General features: G+C 38.6%; 1 protein-coding gene across 9 annotated transcripts in view; it reads right to left on the reverse strand.

Annotated features, from left to right (window-relative positions):
• Positions 1–20,735, reverse strand: part of LOC117611102 (uncharacterized) — a 144,429-nt gene that overhangs the window by 69,598 nt on the left and 54,096 nt on the right. For 8 of the 9 annotated variants that reach the window (XR_013062610.1, XR_013062609.1, XR_013062606.1 and 5 more), the window contains one exon: positions 14,734–14,846. Coding sequence is in view for 1 of the 9 variants with exons in the window: in XM_076689713.1 (XP_076545828.1) it covers positions 14,833–14,846 (14 nt within the window). In the remaining 8 variants the exon portion in view is untranslated. Of the gene's footprint in view, positions 1–4,763; positions 14,847–20,735 lie in introns of those variants that run through there. The other variant, XM_076689713.1, reaches the window with a different exon arrangement.

The raw sequence follows: 20,735 nt of genomic DNA on the forward strand, positions 1-20,735 counted from the left end.
GCAATTACTAGACAGTGAAATCTGCCAAGCGTTTCCACGATGCGGCTCAAACCTTTCAAAGATTCATGGATTATGCTCTTTGAGGATTAGATTTCGTTCATTGCTATTTAAACGACATTCTGATTGCTTCTAGGAATTGGGAAGAACACGAAACAAGATTCGAAGATGTTCTTCAACGTTTGAAAGATTTTGGCAAAACCATTAATGTTGCAAAAAGTTTTTTTGAAAAAACTGAAGTTGCTTATTTAGGTTACAAAGTGAACGCTTTTGGAACATCACCGTTACCTGACAAAGTGAAGATTATCCAGGAATATCCTAAACCATCAACTGCTCCCATCAATCAAATATGCAAGCTCTGTCTTTATTTGTTAAAGCAAGACTATCGAGAGAACAATACAATATAATTAGAATGAGTGATAAAAAATTATTTCCCTGTTACAGTTTACTTCAGAAAGCTAAGAAGAACTGTTATCCTGTTCGTGAAGCATATATTGTAACAGAAAATCATGTTGAAGTAAATCTGCAAGATGTGTTGAATCACACGGTAACTCGTCTTTTATTATATTTAAGAGAAGTAGTGAATAATTTAAGTGATAGCGATACCAGTTAATTACAATTAATAAGTAAATGGGGATGCGATGGGTCACAACAAACGCAGTACAAACAAAGATTTTTAATAAGTACTGGTTCCGACTCTCATATATTCCAAAGTTCATTTGTACCGTTACAATTAATTTCTTCTACAACTAAAAAAGTAATTTGGCAAAATCCGACACCATCCTCCCCCAGATATTGCCAACCGATACGAATCAGATTTATAAAGGAATCCGTAGACGTAACCAACGAAGAAATAGATTGTATGAAGACCAAAAGAAATGAATTAAAAGAAACAGAAATCGAAGGAAACACAAATATTTCGATAAAACATGTTTTATTATTTACGATGATCGACGGCAAAGCATGTAATGCTGCTATGAGCATAAACTCCAGAATGAAGTGTTTTATATGTGGTATAACTTCAAAAGACTTCAATAATTTAAGAAAAAAACCAATAGTAAACCCAAACTCACTGCAATTTGGTTTATCTATTTTACATGCAAACATCAGACTTTTTGAGAACCTTTTACACATATCTTACAAATTAACAATCAAAAAGTGGCAAATAAAAAGTAAAGATGAAAAGTATGCAGCGGAACAAAGAAAAAGATACATTCAGGAAGAATTCAAATCTAAAATGGGAATAATAATAGACAGACCAAAACCTGGTTTTGGGAATTCGAATGACGGAAACACTAGCCGCAGATTCTTCGCAAATCACGAATTGTCAGCTGAAATAACGGGGATTGATGTTACATTAGTATATCAATTTAAAATAATATTGCAAGTAATATCAAGCAATCAGAAGATTAACCCTTTCGCTACGAACAGCGCCTTTAGGCGCTCAACCAGAGTTGCTTCCTCCGAACGAACAGCGCCTTTAAGCGCTCCGCGAGAAGTGTTCTCTCCGAGCGATCGGCGCCTTTAAGCGCTCCGCTGGATGCGTTCTCTCGGAGCGATGAGCGCCTTAAGGCGCGCGTCATTCGTTTTCAGCAATTGTTTAATAATGCTCATTAAGTCGTTTGTTTTCATCGTACTAGAAGCTTACATTTCTTGTGTCGTGATTTTTTTACGCAGTCGAATAAAATTATCCATAAATTGTACCCCGATCATGGAGAACTGGACGAATATGACCTGCAATGATGTAGAAGTGTTATCGGATTCGGACCTTTCTGAAATGTATGGAGAGATTGGGTATAAAGGCAAAGTTCAAAATACATCCTACAAGAGACGCTTATTGTCAGAATCTATGTTCGAAAACTTTGACGAATTACCACACATCGATCCACGGCAACTTCTTTGGAGCACACAAAATTTGGTACCAAAAGTTTTTGATTTTGATGAAAATTTACCTGGGATTAAAGCAAATATTAATAATAAGTCGACAATATTAGAAATATTTCAACTTTTCTTTTCCGAAGATATGCTCGAACATATTGTGAGAGAAAGCAATAATTATTATACGGCTCAAAACATAGACAGTAGACATTCACGATTAATATCTTGGAAAAATACAACAGTGACCGAAATGTATCGATTTTTTGCTGTGTCGATGTTAATGTCGAGAACAAAGAAATTGTCAATAGACGAATATTGGTCAACCGACGAATTAATACGAACGGAATGTTTTCCAAAAATAATGACTAGAGACAGATATGTATCACTATTACAAATGCTACATTTTCACAATAATGAAACAACAAATCAAGATGCATTAATAAAGATACGGAGCATTATCGATAGACTGCGAAATTCTTTTTCAAGAGCATTTTACCCAAACAAGCATTTATGCATTGACGAAAGCTTACTGCTTTTCAAAGGACGATGTTTCTTCAAACAATATATACCTTCAAAACGAAGTAGATTTGGAATCAAGTCGTATGTTATCTGTGACTGTCATACCGGATATATTCAAGATTTTATCGTCTATTGTGGAAAATGCACGGAAATAAATAATAATTATTCAACAGAAATAGGCAAATCAGGCAATATTGTCATGACACTGATGGAACGATATTTAAATAAAGGTCATGTTTTGGTAACCGACAACTGGTACACAAGCCCGGCATTATTTTCCCTCCTACATCATAAGAAGACAAATGCATTTGGAACAGTAAAGAAAACCAGACGTGGAATGCCTAATATACCTAATAAGTTATGCAAAGGTGAAATTGCGTTTCAGTCGACGGATACGCTATTAGCACTAAAATGGATGGACAAAAGAGAAGTGTTAATGTTGTCCAGCTATCATTCTGCTGAGTACACAGAAACAAAAAAAAATAAAGCTAACACAAGAGAACCAATATTAAAACCAACTATTGTAGTAGACTATAATCGCACTATGGGAGCAGTTGATAAAACCGATATGGTTTTGAATGCCATAAATACTGTCCGAAAAACTCTTAAGTGGTATAAGAAATTTTTTTTCCACATGCTGGACCTTTCAATTTATAATACTTACATACTGTACAAAATTACGTCTAAGAAGAATATAACGTTTGCAAAATTTCATTTATGTCTCATTCGAGAAATTCTGCTGAAATTCTGCTGAAATATCAAAATATAAATATATGCAATAATAAATCTGGAGGCCAAACTGCATCCAAAGATAATGTTTTACGACTGGTTTCGAGACATTTCCCATCAAAATATATCAACCCAACGGGAATGCGGCAGAACGGTAGGCGGAAATGTGTAGTTTGCAGCAAACACAAAAAGCGAAGCGAAACACGATTCGAATGTAAAGAATGCAATGTTGGATTATGTATTGCACCTTGTTTTGAATTGTATCATACAAAAAAGGATTATTAAAGATTATTTAAGATTATTAAAAGTTATTAAAAATTACTAAAATTGTTGTTATTACTAATATTATTGTTTGGCTGGCGTGCCGGCCAGCAGCCTCAACGAAAAGACCAGCGAAATCAGTCCCGCACACCGTGTTAGGATCGACTCGCGTATTGCGGCGTTCGCGCAGTCGATCTTCCACTGTCCGCTCGCTCCCAGAGAGCAATTCATTTTTTAGCACTCCGCAGCGAAAGGGTTAATATAGAAAAATTTGAAGCATATGCCATGGACAGAGCAAAACTGTACATTCGATTATATCCATGGCACTCAATGACTCCCACTACACACAAAATTTTAATACACGGTCCGGTCATTATTGAGAATGCTATGTTGCCGATCGGACAACTCTCCGAAGAAGCAGCTGAAGCCAGAAATAAACATTTCCGTATATATAGAGAAAATTTTCTAGAGAAGCATGTAACGAAGATGTGATTAATAGACTTTTGCTCATTTCCGATCCATATTTAACAATCATACGAACCCCCCCCCCCAAAAAAAGAACACAGCCATTTCTAAAAGAAACAATAAATTTACTTCTTCCCCCTGATGTTACCATAAATGAAGAGGGAGACGAAAGTGAAGACGAAAACGAAGAAGGAAATGAAACTGAAGAAGATGACAAAATCGAAGATGAGGATTACGACCAAGAGTGATAGGAAAATGCCACTTAACGAAAATTATCGCCAAGAATTTTTAACGAAAATTAATTGTGAGTATTGTAATGGTATATAAAAAATATTTTTAACCTATACATTATTCATATATTGTAAATCAAATTTTATATATTTATTGCCGCTTTAGCAACAATTTTTATAAAAATCACCAACAGCATCAGAAACTAGAAGATTTACGCTTTAAAATGGTAGTTGTTTCATCAATTTTTGATAAATATTGATGAAGTTATAGAAGTTTAAAGATTGAGGTAATTTTAAAATAGTCGTGTCCGGCTTTTCGGGCCAAATACCCCACTGTACGTCGTTCGAATCATATTGTTGCGCCGGGGAGTGGAGCTAACACTTTCCATCGTAAAATAAATAGAGACGAAGCAAACTAGACTGTCTATATTTCGATTACAAAGGAGTTCTTAAGCAATAGATCCGTACAGGTCGGGTTCCCGAAACATTCTGATTATCAAAAGCCGCGCGGTTGTCTAAGAGACCTCAAGCATCCGGTGACGTGTTTCCGCTCGAAACTTGGAATAGCTTCACATCGTGATTCGTTGACAGCTTCGGACGGAGCAGTCGATGGCTCTTTCGATACATCAAGAAGCAGTCGATGCATCGAAAGAGCGGAAACTTCTCACCGTCGCAACAATATTAATCAAATAAAATAATTTTTAACAAAAAACAAATCCGACTTCGAAATGCACTAAAAAGTGTCAAATAATTTCTATTTCATTTATACCAATATTCCATAGCTATTAATAATATCTACTTAATCGTTAAATAGGATACCAAATACATTTCAAAGTTCTCGGAGGCGGCGCAAAATTAAAAACTTGACCTCTACTAGGAAGATCCTAACTCGGGCGTCGGCAACCTATGATAAATGACCCATTTGATAATTGCAAGTAAACAATATTCAACGGGAATCAACATACCGCAGTTAATAAAAAAAAAACGGTTCACATTTGCGGAACAATATATTAATAAACCGCAGGAATTCTGGGACACGGTAATATTCAGCGATGAAAGTAAATTTAATTTATTTGGGTCCGATGGAAGAACCAAATGTGGAGGAAACCAAATGAAGAATTCCATCCAAAAAATACTTGCGCTACTATCAAGAATGGAGGTGGGAGTGTAATGGTGTGTGGTTTTATGGCAGCTAATGGCGTAGGAAATTTATATTTCATCGACGGAACAATGGACAAATATGAATATTTAAATATCTTTAAAAATAATTTGCAACAGAGTGCAACAAAATTGGGAATGGGAGATTTTACATTCCAACAGGATAACGATCCTATAAACAATCTTCGTATATAGTGAAGGAATGGTTGTTATACAATGTAAAATTCCAACTGCGCAGCCCGCCCCAATCGCTGGATTTAAATCCCATTGAACATTTCTGGGAATTATTAGAAAACCTATCATTACATCTAAAGCAGCATTACGACGAATATTACAAGAAGAATGGGATAAAATTACAATAGAAGATACTAAAAAATTAGTAAATTAGTATATAAGAGAATCTTTGTACGCAGACTTTTTTGGTGTGAATTTTTGCCACGATATGCTATTAAGTTGTATAACTTTTGTATATAATAATTTAACTTGTTGTACTTTAACATAAGCTTAAATTAAAGTTTGTACTACGCATTTCATTATAAATAAACAGCTATTTTTTTATTTTTAAACATTTTTCAGACTCTTTTTGAAATTGCGCGTATTTGTACGCAGACCTTTTGTACCCACTGTATATCTAAAAGTATTGTGTTAAAATTTTAGAACGATCTTGTGACCTGTACGTTGCTAGTTTTACTACCTGAGCGCGCTCGCCCGTCACGCTTTTTGTCTAATTCACTCTCCCTGCCTCTATTCATTGAAACAGCTGCTTGTTTTTTTTCTCAGAATTGCACCATTGTAGGTAAATTTTAAAATTGAAGAGGGACCTTGAAACATAACTACAGTAACATCAGTTTTCACTCCAACATCTGTGCATCTGTGATTTTTCACTATGGAGAAAAAAATTTACCAAAAATAGTTGAAAACGTCCGGGTAGACCGGGTAGAAAGCGAAAGTTTCATGGCAATCGATTTACCGATGAGCATGGAAGTGAGCATACAAGTCGGCTGAAAAATTGGAAAAATCGAAAGATGCGACTTTCGATGTGCACATCGACCAAACGTCTAGTTACAGTATTATAAGTTTTTTTCTTGTCTTCTCTATGTTATCAAAATATTTAAAGTGTAAAGATTGCAACGGAGAAGTTTCGTTCACTAAATACGGACCGCGAGGATTGGGTTTCAAAGTGTGTTTGAGTTGTGACTGTTGAGAAAAATACATTGACTCGTTATGAAGTGAATCGTCGCTTCACATAATATATTTTTTCCCTATTTTATGTTCCTAAGTTATAAACCGATTCCTCCTTTAGCTTGCAGATGTAATAAAAATCATTTCCAATTTTCCAAACAGCAGGAGTTCCATTGTGCGGCACGGCTTTTGTCTTGCGTAGCGAGAGAATCACACTGTAGCAAATACTATTATAAATAAAAAAATGGTCCAAACCATATCGTGTTTGGTATCATTTTAATCAGAACAATGTCACAGATATCTTGGTAAAAGTTTTATAAGAAAGAAATGAAAAATAACAAAGTTCAGTCGTTGCATTAGTATTATCTCACTAATATATCCGATCCCAAATCATATTATCTCATGCCTAAAGTGTCATGTTTCCACTTGACATAGCATTTCGGGCCTTCGCCTGGGTATGTTGTTTTTACGTTTCAAGTAGCCTCCGAACCTATCCTTTGAACGGCAAGAAACCGACAATTTTCGGATCGGCCCGTTCCTTCACCTCTGTATCACAGACCAATAGAACTTTTTAAACCAATGGCCATAAAAGGTGTTAGGTAACGGCCAAGTTTGAATAATTTAACCCTCCATGTAACTCTTCAAAAATTAAATAGCGTTCTTTTAACCTAATTTTCACAAAAGCTTTTTTCAGTATTGCAAGCGTTATTTCTACGCTAACGAACTTGGCCGTATTTAGTTTGATGTCCCAACTTTTTAATACATTTCATTCTATTGTATATCAGCTATCTTCTCCAATATTTGTAAATATGTTACTGTTGGTTTTTCTCTTTTAAGAAGAGAAAGTTTTTCATTCTTTTACAAAAACCATCGACGTACGTATTAAGTTTCTTTTTCGAGGCACAAGTCAAGAGGGTGCAGCTGTGTCCCTTCTTGGCTTATTTAGACAACGAATAGGACCGATAGAGTCTATGGGTACGTGACGAATTCTTCGTCACTGACCTGTTTGTAGTCTGACTGTTTCTTTCGAGCTGTACGGACGTGTCCTTCCACGTGCTTAAATAAAGGTTTTATTTAAAGTATTTTCTTCTATTTTTATTTTTTTGTTTCACCACCTATTTCCAATAGTTACAGTATGCGTGGTTTGCGTCCAAACTTTCTGATACAAGAGAAGTATTTATGAATGTGAATGAAGTATGTTTTCCGGTTAACGTCCGCAAAAAAGTGTGTTCTTGTATGAATGCTGCGTTTATAGTGTGGTGTGTTCAAAAATGCGTTAATTTTACCGTCGCCGCGGGGACCGTGCACAGCACTTTGCAGCGCGACCGGCAGCCACACATTGGATGCCGGTTAGGTCGACCAATCAGCGCGCTTTACGTCAGCAAGAAGAAGCCAACGGCTCGTGCTGCGGAGAAGCCGGTTGATCGGCCATTATTGTTCTCCTCGCAGCATAACAACGCAGTATTGAAATTTTCTTGCGATCTCACGAATTCTCATTGTAAAAATCTCGTTCTCGTGACCGCGTATCAAGTGCCGACGGCCAGTGCTAACTCGCGAGTTCATTAACGCTCTAAAGTCCACGTAATTAATACAATTACGTGGTACCACGTGTTACGTCAACACGTAGTTTTACACATCTCGAGCTCAAACTCTCTTTTACCGCAACGCGTGTGAAAGTAAATCTCCAGCAACGCTGAGTGCACTTTCGTGTCCCTGTATATAGTGTACATACTGTGAGTAAATATTTTTGTGACCCATTGCAAGTATAATAAAATGTTTTCGTACTAATGAAATGTATTCATTTTTATATGGATGTAACATAATTTCATAAGAAGGGTAATATTGAAATGTGTAAACGCGTATTTTTCCTATTACCATTACGATTTCTAATACAATTTTCAAGCATTTGGGAGTGTAGCTGAAGAAATATACAATATTTAACCAATTGCCTTGGCCTCTTAAGATAGAGAAAAGCAGGATTCGCTTTGCTTATCCGGCTAGACCCTTTTGGACGATGTTTTGAAGCAGGTCATATGCGTTCTGTCAGCATGTTTCCCCTTCTTAAGGAAAGATTCTCCAGGTCGGAGTGTTATAACGAAGTCATTTACGGACTAGGTCCTCGAGTACGGTCGTGTTCTTGTAGCTCGCTGCGTCCTACTGTAACTTCTTAGGCGTCGATCGCTTTTCCTGTGTTATCGCGCTTTGTGCGCGTTTGTGTCCACGGCAGCCTCTGGCTGACCGTTCAGAGTGTTATTACGAATTCTTTAGCAATCGTGTCTAGTGCTTCTGTGCTTTCCTGTGCCTGCGTGCAGCCGTCGTGCGCTTCTCGAGGCTGATGCCCTCGGAGGTGCCCTTCAGGATCTGACGCCCTTCCTTTAAGAGGAAAGGTCGATTCCGCTTCGCCTCCATTCCGCTCAACGCGGAAACGAAGCCCTCCAGCACGTCTTCCTCGGAGGACGCCATCACCTCCGTTCAAGAGTCCCTACACTGTTTAGACTTCCGCGCGGCGTCACCTCAACTTTGAAAACATCGTCTTGGTAAGTAACACCATACCCATTATCGCCGATTGCACGTCAAACCGTGTAAATTTTATTCCCCTGGCCGCTGGCGTAATGGCGCCGGCGTCCGCAAAAACCTCCAAAAAATCAAAGATGGCCGCCACCAAGCGCAAGCATTTCCCTCTGCTTCCACCTGTAGCGTTGAAGGCTTCTTCCTTGACCGTTACCACGGCGCACAGTGGAACAAAACGGCTTTCGGCGATCAAAAGTCGATTTTCGTGAATTCGAAAATTGAAAAACTATTTGCGTACATGGATAGAGAATAAACTGTAGTTTAACGTAGTGTTTTTTCATATTTGCTTCCGTTTTACTGTGGTCTGCACTCAAAGTCAGTAGAAAATAGTCAGAACGAAACGCTGATGATATTACCCGTAACTTCAATGTACGATTTTAAAGAACTTTACTCGTAAAGATAAAATTCAAATGAATTATAAAGTTTACTAGATTAGTATAGATTTTATTCAGTGCATAAAGTAAGTTAAAATGTTAACAACTTTTTAAATAATAGGATTTGATTGAAACGAAGTACATTTAACTAAAATCTTAACTTTGTGTTTGTATTTAAAAAAATGCCGCAACTTGCCACGGGTTTAATTATTACTGCAGGAAAGAGTGAACTTTCCTCTATCAGAATCAGAAAAAATTGGTTGTCCCTACATGCCCCCGTTCAAAAAAATTGCGATTGAAATAAATTACACCCATCTTGGCCGCTGCGCACGATGATGGAAGAGCAGTACCAGATACGATTATTAACCAGTTAACTGAATTCGATGTGTATATTCGTAATCCAAAACTTTATTTCGTTCTTGCAATATGTCATAATAAATTTTCATAATTGTCGAAACTGTTTTCACGAATGATTTGGTATAGATCATAATAAATATAAATAAATATATTATAATAACACATGTCTTGTCATTTCTTAATTATTAAATCTTATAGTTATTAACAGCTTTGAATCAAATTTTTGTTAAATAACATAAAATATGTCTAACAAGTGAAGGATATTGAACGCGTGATAAAGGGTCTTTCAAATTGAGCGCAAAAAATTGACAGTCTGTGGTGGCCATGTTTATTATGTTTTTTTATTCCTCGAACGTCATTTGTTTTCTGTTTGTTATGCCAAATTATCATGGAGCGCTACACGCCTCAACAACGTTTACAAATCATAAAAATTTATTATCAAAATATGGAATCGGTTACAGCAACGTATCGTGCACTTCGCGGTATTTACGGTGTGCATAATCGGCCAAACAAAAGCACAATTCATCGTTTGGTTAAAAAATTCGAAGAGAATTTTTCTGTATTTGATGTTGCAACACCGATTCGCCAAAGGAATGCAAGAAGTCAAGAGAATATTGCTGCTGTAAGTGCAGGTGTTCGTGAAAATCAAAATTTATCGATTTCGCGTCGTTCACAAGAGTTGGGTCTCTCTTTAACAACAACATGGCGCATTTTGCGTAAAGATCTTGGTTTACACCCATATAAGATTCAACTAACTCAGGAACTGAAGCCACAGGACCATGCTTTAAACAAGCAAAATTGCCGTATTTGGGATGATTCTAATCCGCAGGTGATTCAACAGCGACCATTATATCCGAAAAAAATCACTGTTTGGAGTGGATTATGGGCTAGAGGCATCATTGAACCATTTTTTTTCGAAAATGAACAAGGAGATGCTGTTACAGTGAATGGTGAACGCTATCGAAAACGAGAAACACCGTGAAAACACGGACGTTAAAAGTTAGGACCAGAAAACTTAATTAAAAAAATTTAAATTGTTAACATATTATTTAAATAAATGACTGTTAACTAACACACAGTTTAGGGAAAGAAGAGCTCATACTTTTCTGAGAGCTGTTTCTGGTACGAGAAACGTGGCGGGTCGGCGCTACGTACTCCCCTGTAGATCGGTTAGGTTAAGCGCCTCTAACGTTCAGGCCGGCTTTGCCTTATAAAATGGCGTTGCATTGGTTTTATTTTTTTTAACTATAATGTACCAATCCGACCTTCTTGAAATTTTTACAGATAATAGTGAAATAGTAAAGGATTATTCTTAATTTTTTCGGTGGGTGTCATCCAAGGGATTGTTTATAAAAATCATTTCCAAAAATTTATTTATTAATTTTCAATCCTTAATCATCGAATAAAAATTTTGAAAAAAAATATGTTATACAGCTAATGAATACCTACTATTTGCACTTTAATGTGATCAAATATCTTAAATAGTTTCCGAGAAAAAAAATGGTAAAGGTTTTGGGTTTTACCCTCATATCTTCCTTATCAGAGGGGGTAGGGGGTTGAAATTGCACACAATTGTTGTTTAGGCAAAAAGCATTATGTGGTATAAATATCAACCGAAATTGTTGCTGGGGCCGATTCACTATGCTTATACGGCTAGACCCTTTATCTGGCTTATACAGGGTGTCCCATAACTGGGGTAGGAGCCGAAGGGGGATGATTGCTGACATCATTCTAAACAACTTTTTCCTTTTTCAAAATGTTATTTAAGGCTTCGTTTTCGAGTTATTATCGAAAAACACTGGCCATGATCATCGAAAGTGTGGTCATGATCAAGTGCATCAGCACCACGTCGGTATAATAGGACAAAAGTTGTGTGGAATAATGAATAAAAAAATGAAAAGAATAATAGTATCGAATTATTGGTTGCTCATGAACAATGAATAAAGTAATGAATCGTTGTTCATGTAGAATGAATAAATCGAATTGATTCAACACTTTTATTTGTTGTACGATAGGAGTTTAAAAAAATACTTGGTAGTCACTTTTGAAAAAAAATTAGAAAAACGAATATACGTTTTGGAAATTAAAATAAATTTGCAAATAATAAAAAAAGGTTTGAATGTAAATGAAACTTACCAATTCATCTGTAAATAATCCAGCTGCAATGAAAATGGTTTTTCACTGGATCATTGTGTCGATCCTGAACATTCGAGGAGGGAACATGTTAGGAAGAACAGCTGACCTCCAGACGGGATTATTGAACTCACTCAACCACACGGTCACTATCACTTTTCACAGAATTTCACTACGTAGTGCGAAAGGGACCGATTCTCTCAACTAAATAAATATTTTTATTCACTGTCACGTTGCTATTGCACTGCGCACAAATGAAAAACGTAATATTCCGCACTATTTCCTAACGTTTTCACGACGTTACTGGTCTTCCTTTCCAAGTTCAAATGGGACTACTAGTTAGCATCTGCGAAGTCTGTTTCGCTCTTTGTCTTTTTCTACAATCGGAAGTAACCGAGAGTAAGCGAGAGAGGCTCGTATCAACCCTTTGAATATAGCCGAACGTATAAAAGTATAATGAGCGAAAAAAAACCTCGCAGACGCTCAATGTAACAGTCTCATCTGAAGTTGGAAAGGAACACCAGTAACGTTGTGAAAACATTCCGTCGTAGTGCGTAATATTACGTTTTTCATTTCTGCCCAGTATAATAGCAACGTGACAGTGAATGCAAATATTTATTTACTTGAAAGAATTGGACCCTTTCGGACCATGTAGTGAAATTCTGTGAAAAGTGATAGTGACCGTGCAGTTGAGTGAGTTTAATGATCTCGTCTAGAGATCAGCTATTCTTTGCAATATGTTCCCTCCTCGAATATTCAGGATCGGCACAATGACCCAGTGACAGCAAACCGTCTTCATTGCAACTTGGTCATTTACGGACGAATGGGTAACTTTTATTTACATTTTTAATGTTTTCGAATTTAACACGTTTATTAGTTACTCCATTTTAATCCATTTTTTAGTATGTGGAAACTTTTTTTATTTCCAAATCGTGTATTCGTTTTTTCATATTTGTTTCAAAAATGGTTACAAAGTATTTTTTTTTTAAATTCCTATCGTACAACTAATAAAAGTGTTGGATCAATTCGATTTATTCATTCTACATGAACAACAATTCATTACTTTATTCGTTGTTCATGAGCAATCAATAATTCGATACTATTATTCTTTTCTTTTTTTTATTCATTATCCAATGCAACTTCTGCCTAACGAATCTTATTATACCGATGTAGTGCCGATGCACTTGATCACGACCGCGCGGAGCATACCTAACATTCTCGTGATGCGGCCCGCGCTATCGGCGCGCTCTGATTGGCCAGTGTTCTTTGTTAATAATTCGAAAGCGATGTCTTCACCAACATTTTGGCAAAGGAAAAAGTTGTTTAGAATGACCTCACTAATCATCCCTCTTCGGCGCCTACCCCAGTTCTGGGACACCCTGTATAATCCGGAAAAAAAGACTTCAACTGTATTGCACTTTTTGAGCGATTATATTTTTCCTGCGCGTAGTTCATGCCACCGCACAATGGGTTTACACGCGATTCTAGCTGAGTAAAATATTTTTGTTACTATTGTTACGCACGTGTTCAAGGGTTGACACGTGGCAGGGTCATTGCATTTGGGGCTTTGACCTGCTTTCCAAGGATTTCTCAGGATTCTTTAGGCTATCGATACCCCGAGCCATACGTCTGTCATCGGACTTAGGCCGGCGGTAGTTGGTACTTGAGGTGCGACGAATTCTAAGAGTCGCGGACGTTTTGTTTATGGAACGCCGATAGAGAGTTCGATCGCCGATCCTCAAAGGAACGCGCGTGTGGCCGATGATAACTGTGGCCGATGATAAAAAGATAAGGATTTTCTAGAAGGATCTGGCCACGGAGTGGGGAAGATCTTGCATCTTCTGGTAAGAGGACCATGAGGAACGGCATGGCACTTACCCCAGAACCGTCAAAGGGAATCAGTCGTTTAATAAAGTCAAAATTTATAACACACCGGCGGAAAATTGAAATTTATCCGCCTTGCATCCCTTATCAAGCCCTTCGGGTTACGAGAATTTCTCAATGTAAGGGGCGTGAGGGGGATGTTTTTCTTTTCCGCCAACCTTTTTCATTCCTCCTCGACCTTGTGCATCCTCATCAAGCCTTCGGGTTACGAGAGTCCTCTCTATGTGAGGATGTACAAGGGAGACTTTGAGTTTATTACTACTCTATTTTCGACTTCTTCTTTAGCTTTCCTTTCTTTAACTGCTCTACCCTGACCTCGTGTATCTGGTCAAGCCTCCACAGGTTCCGAGAATTTCTCTTGCGAGGTACACGAGGAAAGGTCGTTTCTATTTTCTTCTTTTCAATAGTATTTCTTAACCCTCCTTGAAACTATCGTGGCTCAATCATAGTAATAGAATCTAAACGCACAAAAACTAGAGTTCGCTCGAGAGAGATAGAGCAAATACTACTACTGAGGTCGACAGATTCGTGGAAGATTTAAATAAGCTGGTCAACAAGCACACACGGTACTCAGGCCCCAACCAAGGTAACCGTACACCTGTGCCGTGATGGAATGCAGATATTGCAGCAAAGAGGATGGCAGTGAATAAGGCAAGACGAAGGTTTACGCGAGATAAGGCCAGGACGGATCACGATGCCACGGAGAAGTCTTGGAAAGAGTTTAAAAGATGTAAGCTAGAACTGAATATAGAAATAAGGAAAAGAAATAAACAAAAGAAACAGCTGGGCCAGACTATTGCAGGATATTGACGCTGATATATGGGGTAAACCGTATAAACTGGTCACTAGGACGTTAAAAAATAGAACTACAAAGCCAGATGTCCTCTGTGTGAATGAGGTGGACGATATAGTAGCGAAACTTTTCATATTAAAACCTGAAATGTTAAGTGACCCGAAAAATGAAACGGACTGTACAGAAGAAGACGAGTACTTACCTAGGAATACGGTCATCACGCAGGAGGAGGTGCAGAAGATCGCATCTAAATTGTCAACGAAGAAGGCTCCTGGACCCGATGGCGTCACGTCGGCAGTGGCTAAAGAGATCGGCCTGAAAGCATCAAAATGGTTAGCACACATCTACAGTATCTGCTACAATCGAGGGTACTGGCCGGAGGCGTGGAAGACCGGTAGATTGAACACGCGGTGAAAGAGAAACTACTGCAGGCCCTAAAAGAAAATGACATGGCACCTAATCAGTTTGGCTTCCGGAAGGGTAGGTCAACCCTTGATGCGATGAGACTGGTGATGGCGCACTGCGAGAAAGCAAGGAAAGATGGACGACACTGCCTCCTGGTGCTGTTGGACGTAAAAAATGCGTTCAACACCATCAGGTGGAACAGTGTCATCAGAAATATGAAGCAGAGAGGCTTTCCGAACAAACTCGTCAATATTGTGCGCAGCTACTTACAGGACAGATGGATAATGTACAAGGGCAAAGACACTGACTGTAAGTACCAAGTGTTTGGCGGTGTTCCTCAGGGGTCGGTCATTGGCCCTTTATTATGGAACTTGGTGTACGACGACCTTCTGAGGACCCGCACAAGAAGAGACGTACACTTGGTAGGATACGCTGACGATATAGGCGTCATCATGATTGATGAGAACCTGGAAAGGATGACGTTAGCGGCCGAAGCAATGATTCAAGAAGGAGGGGTTCAGTCTCGCCCACCACAAGACGGAGGCCATAATCCTCACAGGTAGAAAAGTGGCGGGGGCATGAAGATAACATGCGGACACCAACAGATAAAGACAGCGCGGGAAGCCAGATACTTGGGGGTCATCTTAGAGATGAATAGGACCTATAAGATGCACATAATAACAGCATGCAACAAGGCCCTGAAATATGCAAACTCTTTAGCACTGCTTATGCCAAATTTTAATGGTGCTGGGAATATGGCCCATAAACTCTACTATAAAGTAGTAGAGTCAGTCATACTTTACGCGGCCCCGCTTTTGGGCTACAAGGCTGGTACATAGAGGAAATGTGGGCATTTTATACAGCACGCAGCGTACCGCACTTTTGAGAGTTGCCCAGGCATATAGGATAGTGTCAGCTGATGCGCTATGCGTCTTAACTGGGAAGATCCCGATCGATTTAGTCTTCAGAGAAAGGGAAAACTTATTCAATAAGAAAGAGGAAGATCGAGACAAGGAAAATGAATCTACAGGGAGGATTAAAGAAAGTGTGCGCGCCTTAACAACGGATAAATGGCAACAAAACTGGGAGCAATCTAGTAAAGGGAGATGGACATATAGTCTAATCCCGGTTATTAAGGAATGGCGTACATGGGGGCCCAGTTTATTAAACTTCCATTTGACCCAGGTGTTGACGGGACATGGGAGTTTTGGCACCTTTCTTAAAAAGATATGTCGCCGAAATGAATCTGAGTGCTGGTTCTGCCCGGGACACGAGGACGACACGGAGCATTTCCTCTTCGAGTGTAGCAGGTGGAGAGGGGATAGGGCACGTCTGTGCACCCTTTTACGCACTCATTTTAACAAAGGAATCTTTATGAATCTCCTGAAAGAAGAAGATACAAAAAGTTCAGTAATAACTTACATAGCTGTGACCCTGAAGGAAAAAGAGGAATACGAAAGGAGAAGAGAAGGGGCAGTAAGGGAGAGTAAAAACACAGGAGTTTTGATGGATGTGCACTGTCTGCTTATTTATTCTAATGTAACGACCCGCTAAGAAGATCCAGCACCTTTTTTTCACTTCATTTTTATTATTATAATTTATTTTTAGTTTAAATTTTGTATAAAATGGTTAATTTAATTTTTTATGTTTAATTGAGTTTATACAAAAAGTATTTAGTTTAATTTGTATTATATTTCTTATAATAAATAATTTTCATTAATCGATAATATAGTCTGATTGAATAAGTCGATAAGCGATTAGTCGGTAAGTCGGTCGGTAAGTTGATTATCGATAAATGATCGACAAACGAATGCATACGCGCCAGCGCAACCCCGATGATCTTGCGGTGGGGTGAGATTCTAGAGTAGGGTGATCGCGTAGACTAAGGAGCAGGGGTGCTCGGCCGTCACGTGATGGGGAATTCCAGAAATTCAGAAGAACCCTATAATGAAAAAAAGCGCTAAGTCAGCAGAATCTGACTATAAATAGAGGCGTTCCACGCAGAGTCAGATCAGATCTTCCCTGGCTTCGGTCAGATGCAGACAATACTCTGGAAGTAGAGGAAAAGCTTGCGCTGAATTGCTTAGGCAACTATAGAACGTGAGATTAGCTCTATCCTTCTCTTTCAGTGGTGACGTACGAGAGTTCGGATCTGTGGACACCCTACTCATGGTACGCAACGTGTTGAACACGTGGTAATACTAAGTCACACGTTCAAGTGTAAAGAGCTAGCGAGGAGCGGAGCTCCTTGAGCAGGCCTGTATTAGCATAGCTCTGGCTAGACCAGAAACCGATTGCGACCTGTAGGTATAGTCCGCTCGCGTCCGAAGGTATCGTACAAGCTACTAGAATATAGTTTTCCAGTACTTAGTGTAACTTGGCAAATTGTACAGAGTGTTGGCTGTATTCGAAGATCAAGTCGCGTTATTATTACTTATTACTTACTAACTACTAATCATATATTTTCCACTGTATTTCACTATCTCGGGCGTACCTATTATAATTTCTTATTGTATTTCATATTCTAGCCGTACCTATTGTTATAATTAGAGCAATTATAGTTAATTTACTTACTTGAATAAAAGATAATTTTAGTTTGATACATTAATGTTGGATTTCACTACTTAACCGCACACCACACGAACCTATAATCCCTATTTTCATTCATACGAGTCGCCTTCTTGGGGAACCGCTCTCCCTATATGTCGGTGCAGTGACGTACCTATCACTGGGTCGTTACACTAATTATTATCTGTTTATTTATTCTATTTATTTATTTTTAATTATTTGTTTATTGCTAGTCGTCCTCATCCTCATCATCTTCTTATTATTTATTAGTTACATACATTATCAATATGTCCCATTCTATTTATCATTTCTTATTTATTAACATGCATATGTTTTGCATGAACCTGTATATAGGTTACCCGTTTCAGTTTTAATATGAGAAAGTACACGATGGGGCGAAATGAGACGCCCTGTACATATCGTAGTTTTGCACCACGGTGCAGGTGGTTCTTCTTTTTTAGTCTATTGACACCTTGAGGGTAAAAGTCTTTTAACCCCTTGCACTATGCGGAAACTTGGAAAAAGCCAGGCCCAACTCGTGCGCCCGAACTGTGGTGAAAGGAGCCGAACGGCCGAGCCCGAGTGTCGGAATTTGAAACACAATATCTTACGACTGACAATGAGAAGCATCAGCAAAGAACAAAAGTGCAACTTATATCCACCATACAGGACAATATTGGACGCGAAACGTCGATGTTACCCAAATGCAAGGGATATTGTTATCACAGAGTATACTGCAGAAGTTAAATTGCAAACTTTGCTGGATCACACTATACAACGTATTTTATTAGTGCAAAATGAAGTAATACAAAATTTGACTCAAGAAGCTGTGAAAAACATGATTTTCATTTGCAAGTGGGGTTGTGATGGGACTTCCGGGCAAAGTATATACAAACAAAGATTCACTGACGAAACAAAGTCAGATTCAGAAATATTTTTAATTTCTTTAGTACCACTACAGCTCTTGTCCGTAAATACTAAAAAAAAAACAGATTATTGTATAAAGACCGATAAAAATTCAATTTTTACACAAAGATCCACAAGTAACAGTGAGTCAGGTATCATATGTAGGAACAAATTAAAGCTTTGGTTCCCTTCAATACCATTATAGATGGTAAAGAAATTTGAGTGGTCACGAAATAGACTTTGCAAAATTCAACCAATATGCCGTAGAAACTGCAAGAAAAATCGCGAAATTGCACCAGTGGTATTATATGCCAACTACAATGCATAAAATTTTAATCCATGGACCTCAAATAGCTGCATCTGCGTTACTACCAATAGGACAAATGTCAGATGACGCCCAAGAAGCCCTTAATAAATAATATTTTATACGTGAATATTTTGACACCCTATAGTTCAATATGATTTATATTGGTACAACTTGAGTACCATAATATAGGCATAAACTTCCCAAAATTTCATTAAAATATTTCCAATAGAACCGAAGTTACAGATTTATGATCGCCGAAAGCCGTTTTGTCCCACTGTGCGACATCCCAGCAGGCAACGCTTCGTACGTCGCCCACGCGCACCTTCACTTGCGCAGGCTCGCGCAAGCCGCTCCCCCTACTGATCGACCGAAACTTCACGCGTCCAAGCTCGATCCCCAGCCTCGTTGCCGCCTCGCGCGCAAACACCATCGAGAACCCCCCCCATCGGTTTGCCCTGCTAGAATTCTTCGATTCCAACTCTCAGTCGTTCCTCGAAAAGGCGGAGTCCGAAACGCGCCTCTACTCGTCCCCCGCCGATTTATCTACCGCATTTCAACGGCAATGTTGCGCAGTTGAGTCGTTGGCTGAAGGAGGACTACGGTGACTCCTTCAAACTTAAATACCTGGGTACCCGCGTCCGCGTACACCTCGAGACCATCGAGCATTTTCGCAACACAACGGAAGATTAGCCTTAGTATAGAAATTGGTAATTTTTATGTACATGGGGGTGCCATATTGGATCCGCCATTTTGTGTTTTGGACATTTCAAGTTCAGATTCGTAATCAGTGATCCAAAAAACCCCGGAATACCCATTTCTACCTAAATTACAACACATTTTGAGGTTTTGGCCACGTTTTGACGATTTGGGACCACTTTGCGTCGTTCGAATCTAGTCGCGTAAACGAAATTCGATTTAAACTAGTCCTTTTCCGATAACCGATCTTCACCTTTTGTAATTTACATATACATATACAAGGTGTCCCATTTTAATCAATAAATGCAATTATCTCGAGAACTATTCGTTATTTGAAAAAATGTTTCATGAGAAACTTGTTCTGTTTCGAGGGGGGCGTAATCCAGCGCCGCTATTTTGTCTGTAAGTGTACGCATAAAGGACACATGAAGGTCATATTTATAGTTTTAAATGGAATCATATAATTTTTTATGCACTATTCGATGCATCTCGCTATACTAAATAAAAATGTACTGACCTATTTATGTCGAAAAACTATTATTTTGGGAGTTATTTAAATTTTAATATTGCGAATTATGAAGTATGTAAATGTACACTCGCGTAGTATTCTTTGAAAAGTAGGTAAATGCGGTTCCGCATAGCGGTCATCAAAACATAAATAAATATATCGATGTCCCAAACGTAGGTCTCTCATTATCGTACCAGTATCGTTAGGGTCAGCAAGCAAAATGTGTGATTATCTGCCTACTGAAATTGTCGACACCATTATGGTGCTGGGAAAATGTGACAGTCAGCTGACAAGTATCGAAGACATGAAAGAGAGAATATCTAATGCATTCAAAGGTGTCACTCTGGAAATATTCATGTGTTACGTTCCGAACAGAAATTTTTACACATTCACCTTGTGCCCCACCCCCCATTGAATTATTCTCCGTGTTAACTGAGGTATTTGTTAACGTTACCATCATTGAATTATCTTTTGTGTTAACCGAGGCATTTGTCGAAGCTGACTGCTGTCAGCTGTCCCTTCCACTCTCTCACGAGTGGTCTCCCTCATTTTGAGATTGCATTGTTAATGCAGTCATTATCGACGGCCAAGGTGAAAGCCATGTTGCCCCCCCCCCCCCCCCCCCCCCCCCCGTCCTCTTTTTGATGGGTCTACCCCCATCGTCTTGATCCGTTGTACCTTTGACCTTGGTTGGAGGTATAAACGGAAACCACAGACATCGATAGATTGTTTTACATTCTGGACCTCCCCTGATTGAACGCAGAAACGATCTTTGATATTTCAAGATAGTCTATCTTTTCCAGACATAATTCCG

Source organism: Osmia lignaria, chromosome 8 (genome assembly GCF_051020975.1).
Source record: "Osmia lignaria lignaria isolate PbOS001 chromosome 8, iyOsmLign1, whole genome shotgun sequence".
In the NCBI taxonomy this organism is placed as follows: domain Eukaryota; kingdom Metazoa; phylum Arthropoda; class Insecta; order Hymenoptera; family Megachilidae; genus Osmia; species Osmia lignaria.